Raw genomic sequence first — 8270 nt, forward strand, 5'->3', positions numbered from 1 at the left:
CAAAGGGGCACCTGGAGTCAGGAGACCCGGATTCTGGTCCCTGCTCTGCCAGCTGTACGACTTTTAGCAAGCCATGTATCCCTTCTGCAGCTTTCAGTTTCTTCACCTGTCAAGCAGGGAAAATGGTAACTGACTTATCTATCTTACATATTATCCAGGAAAATAAAATGACATAATAAATATGAAAGCATACTGAATACTGCTATTCATACCACTATTCGTACAAACACCATGAGGTATTTGTAGCAATAGAATGCAAAATAAATTTAGAGTTCTGAGGGTCCGTGAGGAAATAGTTGAAAGAAGCTTGTTTCTTCTTTTCTATCCAGGTGCAGCCACAAAGTCGGCTGGACACACAGGGCAGTAACATTGCATCACTCAGATTCCCTACCATCCCTATCTGGGGAAAACTAGCAGCCTGCAACAATATCAGCTTCTTGCTCTATTGTCAGACTAAAACCACCTGTACAGGAAGGGATTAGACTTTATCACAGTCCAGTCCCCAAGAACAGTGGTTCAGTGGTCTCATTAACAGCTGCATTTGCTACTAGATGGAACGAAGTCAGTTTCTGAATGAAGATGCCTGTCAGTCCCTCAAGCGAAACACTCTCACCCCTCTCAGCTTTCTGCTCCTTCTCCAGCTCCCTCCTTCCCAGTCCTCAATTTCCTCTGCGTTCTGGCTTGGAGAAGGCTTTCCGGTGGGTGAAGCCTGTGAAGAGGGACCGGCTGCAAACCCAGGGCAGGGATGTAAGGAATGTGAGATTCCTACATAGACGGGTGGGAGGGAGAGAGGGGAAGGAATGGAGAAGGAAGACAAGGCTGCCAAAGACAAGGCATGGGAGAAGAGCCAAGCTATGGCGCTTCGAGGGCGGGGGTTCAGGTTCCGCGGCCCCTACCAGGCTGGCCCTCAGAATGTTCCCTTCCTCCGCTCCCGGCCTGTCAATCATTGCCTATTTAAACACCACGCTGTTCCCTCAAGTCCCCTCCTCCCTGTCCTCCAGCCAGCCCAGGCCCCCTCCTGCACTTTTTAAGGCTCCCCCATTCCAATGGATCACCCCAACAACCCACCCACCAGCGCCCCTTTATCACCTCTGGACCCCTCCCTACTGCTGCTCCTTCCTCCATTTTTCATCTTTACTCTCATCCCTTCTCCTGACCTCCAATATCTCGAACCCCCGCCTCAATCCCCCCTGGGACATCGCCCCCTCCCTCCCACACCCTTCTTTAAGTAGGATCGCGCGCAGGCGCCGTACGCACCGCCCTGGAAGCGGTCTGGACTCGCTGTGCTCGCAGCGGCCGAGAGATAGCCCGGGTGCCGGGTCCCAGCCTTTTCTGGGAGGGGAAGGGGAAGGGGAAGAAGACGCGAAAGGGTTCCGACCACTCGCCGCCGTGTGGGACGGAACCTTTGCCCCGCCCACCGCGGCTACGCAACCCGGCGGAAGCTCGTCACCAAACTCCGCCTCTTTGTTTAACTCTGTCCTGGACTAGAAACCACGAGCAGCCAACGAGGAGAGTGAAGGCTAGCCAGGCCTCCGCTCTAGACCGGAAGTCTTTGTGGTCCCAGGGAGAACTAGATAGCCATTTGGGAGGGAGGACTCTATGTTCTTCCCAGCGTGAACATCAGGGGCTGAGCAGGAGGCCGATTCTCCAGGAGCGGAGACTTCGCTTTGGAGGGGTGCACGTGTTCGTGCTCTAAAGCTGATGCGACTTGGTGCGAGATCGTCGCTAGTAGGCTGGCCTGCAGTGACCTGCCGTCTCCCCGGCCCCTCTCCCGTTTCCAGAGCCGTGGTCAGCATCCCGGAGCCTCCTGATCTTATGACTCATAGTCATGGGAGTGGATATGTAGTCAACGAGGCGACCACTGGGTGGGGAATGGGGGAGTGTCTGACCGGAAAACTTTGATCTATGGTTGCCCGCTTCCCTCCCAGTCTCACTCCCGCCGTATTTACGTCGGCCTTCGGAGCACTCGTATAGTTGCCTGAAACACATCAGGGGACAGAAGGGAGATAAAAATGTCCCTCTTCCCGGGTTGTGGTTTGCTTTCCTTAAGGTACAACACCGTGGCTGGGGGTGTGGGCGGGAGAGAACCTGAGCTCCGAGGAAAGTCAAGGTGGAGCCTAAAGCCCTCTAGAAGAAGGTAAGGGATTGATTAAGCAAACCAAGGTATTACAATTGCATGGCCTCTTAGGCTAATCTGATAAGCAGTATTTTTTTACCGATGTTCGCTAGGCGAATGGTAACGCACATGTATGTACATTGTTTATATATATAATTGGTTTATACGCAATACTACAGAGCTAGCTACATTTTGTTGACTATGTATCAAGTCTCAAAGGGAACTAAAGGTTCGGGCCTCTTCTGTTTAGTCCTCTGAGGATCCTGAGGTCTAGGGATTGAGTACTTCAGGAACAGTTGCCTTTCGGATTGTGAGAGGAACTGGGGCTCTCTGAGCCCCAGATTCCATTATTTCCAGGGGTAAGGAGTGAGTCTGCCAATTGTCTGTCTCTGGTGTGAATGCTACTTTTTCCAGAGATCTTGACCAAGCTGGTTACTGCATTAAACTTGAGGGCCCCAAATCAGAAATAAAGATGAGGGTTAGAGCAGTTGGAGAAGAGGAGGAAACTGCCTGTTGTGTGCTAGACACTGCTTTTAACATGTGCTAGGGGAGGCCTGGCGTGCTGCAATTCATGGGGTCGCAAAGAGTCGGACACGACTGAGCGATTCAACTGAACTGAGTCACTGCTTTTTCTCGTCTGCAAAATGGAATCACATATTTAAGAACTGTCGAGTAAAAAAGTGAAGTGATGAGCTTGTTTTTATGCTTTTGTCCGCTGGATTCCAAAAAACCTTTGGTCCTATTTCCACTGTCTCACGACTAGGAGAAAATCTTGGAGAAAGAAAATCTTAGTGCTTGCGCCTAGAAATGGCAACCCACTCCAGTGTTCTTGCCTGGAGAATCCCAGGGACGGGGGAGTCTGGTGGGCTACCGTCTATGGGGTCGCACAGAGTCGGACACGCGACTTAGCATCGCCTAGTCAAGTGGAGGAAAACTGGGACCTGAGGCGCCCCCTGGTGGTCTTTGTTATTCTTTGCGCAGTCAACCCTCTGAAGCTCCTTTAATACCTAAAATCCCACCCCTTTCGCGGCGCGTGAATCTCGAATCCCGATTGGCCGGGTGCGAACCCGCGGCGGGACGCAGGGGCCCGAGCCGGGGCAGTGCTGATTGGCTAGAGGAGGCCGGCCGGGGAAAACTTCCGGGAATGTTCTTACTCCTGCGTTCCATTGGTCCGCATCCGGCGGCCTGGGGACCTTTGGCTCCCCCTGCGGGCGACTCGGCGGCGTGCACAGTCCAGCGGGCTGGCTGGGTGGGTGGTAGGCTGTGGGCTGGGGGAGAGGATGGACTGAGTCCCGGATTGTCCAGATGAGGGTTCGGGAAGGTGTGGCGAGTGAGATTCCATTCCTTGGCTCAGCATCAGGTTCTCTGCCCCGGTTTCCGTCGGCTTTCCCACTTCGGGACTTGAGACTGAAAGAGCATCGGGGGAGGGGGGACTTCCAGCCCCGAAACAGCCTATCCAGAGACCCAAATTCTGATCTTGAAGTTGGAGGCCCACGGGGAAGTTCGTTTCTACCCTTTCAGAAGAGTTAGATGGTTTAGGGCTGCCTGACCAGCCTAGTGTGGTAGATAGGCCTTGCGAAGTGGACATGGGAAGGTCCATGCATTGAACCTTCATCCCCTTTCCCCCCTTCTAGTGGGGTGCTGAGGCTTGGGCAGCATGACGACGGAGACCTTCGTGAAGGATATCAAGCCCGGGCTCAAGAATCTGAACCTCATCTTCATTGTGCTGGAGACAGGTGGCTCTGCTGGGGCGGCGGGCCCCCTGCGTAGGCTCTCGGGGTTGGGGAGAACCATTCTTAACTTGCACTCAGAATGGCAGGGCGCACCCCAAGGCACTGCTTACGTCCAATCTCTCTCCTAGCCCCCGCCCGGAGAGTTGTAGTCGAGTGTAGGGTAGATGGAGGGAACTCTTGCCAGATCCAAGCCTCCAGTGCCTCCAGGCCGTTTCCCACTCAGGGCCCTCTCCATGGTGCTGGCTCCTCCCTGCCCCAGGGATTTGGCTTCGCCCTGTTTGTACACCTCACTCCGCCAATATCTAGACTTCATCCCTCTGATCATCACCACCCCTATTTATTTGACCACCCCCACCCATTGGTCTATTTCCTCCAGGCCGAGTGACCAAGACAAAGGACGGGCACGAGGTTCGGACCTGCAAAGTGGCAGACAAAACTGGCAGCATCAATATCTCTGTCTGGGATGACGTGGGCAACCTGATCCAGCCTGGGGATATTATCCGGCTCACCAAAGGGTAAGCCATCAGATGACTTCTGGTTATTCAAGGGCCTTCTCTGTAACTCTGAATCCTGCTTTTTTGCCCCCACAGGTATGCGTCAGTGTTCAAAGGTTGTCTGACATTGTACACTGGCCGTGGGGGTGATCTTCAGAAGATTGGAGAGTAAGTGCTATCTTGGGAAGGTAGAAGCACAGGCCAAGGAAAGCAGTTTGTGTTTTGCAGGAGGCAGCATGAGGGTGTGCATTCCATGTTCGGAGTCTGGACCTTTCTGAGGTTTCCAGGGGATGGGTCTGAGGATTTGCCGCTTTCTCCCCTTGCAGATTCTGTATGGTTTATTCTGAGGTTCCTAACTTCAGTGAGCCAAACCCCGAATACAGCACCCAGCAGGCACCCAGCAAGACGGTGGGTCCCATGACTGTGATGTGGGGAAGGAGGGCAGGTCAGGCCAAGAAGCCTGGCAGAGAATAAGGTCTGCATATGTCATCTGTGCCTTCAGGTGCAGAACGACAGTGGCCCTGCGGCTCCCCAGCCTCCCACTGGACCCCCTGCTACTTCTCCAGGTAAACGTGTTTCTCTTCCATTCACTAGTCCTCCTAGTTTCCCTAATCTCCCCAGCCTGGAGAGATGCATTGCCTTCATCCCTTTTCCAAATCTCTTTTCTGTGATTATAGCCTTTTCCACCCCAGTTTTTTGTTTTGTTTTTTTAATAAATGTTTGTATATTTATTTACTTGGTTGTGTCAGATCTTAGTTGCATCACACAGGATCTTCCTTGTGGTGCGTGGGCTCAGTTGCCCCCATGGCATGTGAGATGTGAGTACCATGACCAGGAATCAAACCTACATCCCCTGCATTGGCAGGCGAATTCTTAACCACTGGACCACCAGGGAAGTCCCTCTCCCAGTTCTTTTGCAAGTCCCTCGGGTGAAAACATTTGGGGATATGTTTCTATCACTGACTGATAGAGCTCCCTTTTGCCACTAACACTCAGAGCCAAAAATGAGAGCAGTTTCTCTGCAGACTGCCCTCTTTCTTTCTAGCTCCTTCCTCTCTGCTTCTCCTTTGGCAGAAACTTGGCATTTTCCACCCTTGCCTATTTTGATTCAGTATCAGTTCTGATACACTGTTACTTACATGACTCCACATGGAGTCCATACCGCACCACTTTAAGCCCATAGTTTCTGTTTAGGGTTGCCACTCTTGAAATTTAAGGCCCCGCTCCTAGGCCTTGGCCCTCGGGATTATGGTTCTTCCAACTCAGAAGCCCTTGCTTTTGGTCTCGAGAATTTGCCTTCCTGTGGATCATCAACTTTTAATGAGAATCACTCACCAACATCACTCCCTTCTTCCCTTGGCTTTTCCTTAGAAACCTGTTTTTTTACTGTTCTTTTCTCCTGGGTCATCTCCCAGCTGACGCTCCTCTCCTGGATGTTTGGCTCTCTTGCCTCGGGTCCATGCCTTGCGTTTCTCCCGTGACACTAGGCTTCGGGCTGCCTCTGGCGTTCCTCAGTCTGTGTCTGCATCCTCAGTTACCGTGGTTTCCTAACCTGCATTAGAACCACTCGAGGTCATGGTGTTTTTTTGGAAACACCATGAAATAACAACATTTAATTCCACTATAAAAAGTAAGCATCCATATTTCCAACTGAAAATATGACAGTTACATATTCTCTGGTCTCTATAACTCCATTGTTTACAAAAATATTTTAAATAAGATACATTTAAGCCTGTTTGCCCCCTCATATTCATTTGCTACATGTTTATTTGCTTTGTCCGCTGCTAATAAGTACAGAAGGTTTTAAAGAAAAAAATGTATGGCATCAAAACAGTTACTTTCTACATACTCTCCTAATTATTTCTGTGAATTAAGGAAGGAGCTTTATTCTTCAGTTTTGGCTGCAGATATCTTTGTCTGATGGATCAGCAGGGGTATGGTTAGAGTTCATGGTGCCTTGTGTATGTGAGAGGCAGGCATCTATCTTCATTTAACAAGCATTTATAGATGAGGAACACAAGGGAAAAAACACAGCACTTGTCTTTAGGAGCTCGAAGTCCATGCAGGAAATAGTCCCACAGATGATGGTTATGTTAATAATACACTGTGGTAAGTGTGGTGATGGTGGTTTTCACAGCTAAGGTAGTTCAAGGATTAAACACTGAAAATATACACAAAAGTGTTGTCTGTTATTTTGGGGGTGTGAGTATGTATAATAGTTTTTTTTTTTTTTTTTGCTTATTCTTGTTTATATTTTCTCAAGTGAATGTGATTCATTGTGATACACACCACACTGTTTTCTTCAAGATCCTTCTTACACTTTAACACAAATTTCCCTTCCCAGTGATTCTCCAGTTTTACAGTCAGTTTTGGTCAAGAGCTATTTTGTTGGTGGTCCTTGAGCCTAGAACTAAACAGCTAGGTGTGACTCCTAATGATAGAGATGAATAAAAAGAAAAAATAGGAAATCCCTGGCAGTCCACTGGTTAGGACTCCTTGCTCTCACTGCTGAGGGCCCAGGTTCAATCCCTGGTCAGGGAACTAAGTAAGATACCGCAAGCTGTGAGGTGCAGCCATTTTTTTTTTTTTTTTTTTTTAAAGAAAATATACAATGGTTCATGTAGCAACTGTCAAAATAATTGCGTCTTCTCTGGGGCCCCTTCCTAAAACTCACATTCTTTGCACTTGGTCACACAGCCTTAAATGTGCAGTTGTACTTGGTGAAGACTGCTCTGTCCGCCGGGGCTGCAGGGAGGTCTTGGGGATGGATGCTCGCCTGCCTTAGTTTTCTGATTCCTGTGTTTCTCCTCTTTCTCCCACAACTAGCCTCTGAGAGCCAGAACGGGAATGGACTGAGCGCCCCACCAGGTCCTGGTGGTGGCCCGCACCCGCCTCACACTCCCTCCCACCCCCCCAGCACCCGAATTACCCGAAGCCAGCCCAACCACACAGCTGCCGGCCCCCCCGGCCCCTCCAGCAACCCTGTCAGTAACGGCAAAGAAACCCGGAGGAGCAGCAAGAGATAGCGATACTTTCCTCCTTCCCGCCACCAGCCATAAGCCAGGCTTCTGCTAGAGAACACAGCTTTCTCCTGGGCTGCCGTGTCTAGGGGGCCAGGGGGTAGACGTATTTTAGCCACTAAACTTCACTGGAGGGTGGGTGAGCAGCGGCTTTTCTCCACCCTCAGCCCATTCTCCCCTCCTTGTCCAGCTGAAGCTGCCTGTCTCCTGGGGTTCGGGGCCCTCTGCCTCCCCTCCTTCCTGCTTAGAAACGACGGTTAGTCTGTTTCTTGAGTGTGTGATGTGGAAGTCTAATTGAATCTCCTAATAAATGTTACCACTCTGTACTGGACTCCTTTGCTTTCCATGGGAAAATGAAGAGATTGGCAGCTGGGCCTTCCGAAAGGTGGGGTGTCCCTAGGAGGTGGAGGGGAGAAGCAGTGCCTGCCCCTTTAAGGTAGTGCCCCTCCCCTGCCCCCTCCCTACGGGTGACCCTTGTCCACCTGCCTGCCTACCCCCCACAGCTGGAACCAAGAAGACGGCATCCCCCTTCCTCTGGGTGTCCCTGTTTGCTGCTGTCAGGTAACGCCAACCTCGACCCCCTGGACCAATCACCCCGCTCAGACTGTGCTCCCCAACCTAAAGCCAGAGGGCCTGGACGCTCCTTTCCTCCTCCCACCAGAGCGTCCCCTTTCTTGGTCATGATTCCCTGAGTTCTGGCCCTTTCTCTTCTGGAATGAGAAATTGATAAAAACAATTTCTTCCCCATGCATCTGGTGTTGCCACTCATCTGCCTTTTTACCCTCCTCTCCAGCTTAGGGGACATCTGGGGCCAACTTTCCAGGGAATGTGGGCATGGGGCATGGGGGTTGGAGCTGAATGAATCCCAATGCCATAGGTAAGGTAGATGGGGTGGCAGTTTAGACAG

General features: G+C 51.1%; 2 protein-coding genes across 10 annotated transcripts in view; one reads left to right on the forward strand and one right to left on the reverse strand.

Moving 5' to 3' along the window:
• The window catches only part of RNF41 (ring finger protein 41), a 28309-nt gene extending 26899 nt beyond the window's left edge, over window positions 1-1410 (reverse strand). Inside the window, exons 1-2 of one of the 4 annotated variants that reach the window (XM_055577799.1) lie at window positions 1258-1404; window positions 614-765 (exon numbers count right to left, since the gene is read on the reverse strand). The gene's annotated coding sequence lies outside the window, so the exon portion shown is untranslated. Of the gene's footprint in view, window positions 1-613; window positions 766-1257 lie in introns of all 4 variants that reach the window. The other 3 variants (XM_055577793.1, XM_055577782.1, XM_055577777.1) reach the window with 3 other exon arrangements.
• A 143-nt stretch (window positions 1411-1553) lies between these two features.
• Window positions 1554-7689, forward strand: NABP2 (nucleic acid binding protein 2). Of its 6 annotated transcripts, none has more exons than XM_055577818.1 (8): window positions 1563-1788; window positions 2051-2132; window positions 3749-3852; window positions 4226-4364; window positions 4440-4511; window positions 4670-4751; window positions 4846-4909; window positions 7170-7689. In XM_055577818.1, the coding sequence occupies exons 3-8, from the start codon at window positions 3774-3776 to the stop codon at window positions 7367-7369; spliced, it is 636 nt and encodes a 211-aa protein (XP_055433793.1). In that variant the 5' UTR covers window positions 1563-1788; window positions 2051-2132; window positions 3749-3773; the 3' UTR covers window positions 7370-7689. The 6 variants fall into 6 exon arrangements, with proteins under 6 accessions (XP_055433802.1, XP_055433793.1, XP_055433785.1 ...); XM_055577810.1 differs by having other exon boundaries at window positions 1565-1788; window positions 2051-2137; window positions 3751-3852; XM_055577827.1 differs by lacking the exon at window positions 4440-4511 and having other exon boundaries at window positions 1554-1788; window positions 2051-2137; window positions 3751-3852.
• The last annotated feature ends 581 nt before the right edge of the window (window positions 7690-8270 follow it).

The sequence above is a fragment of the Bubalus kerabau genome, chromosome 1 (genome assembly GCF_029407905.1).
Source record: "Bubalus kerabau isolate K-KA32 ecotype Philippines breed swamp buffalo chromosome 1, PCC_UOA_SB_1v2, whole genome shotgun sequence".
NCBI classification, from domain to species: domain Eukaryota; kingdom Metazoa; phylum Chordata; class Mammalia; order Artiodactyla; family Bovidae; genus Bubalus; species Bubalus kerabau.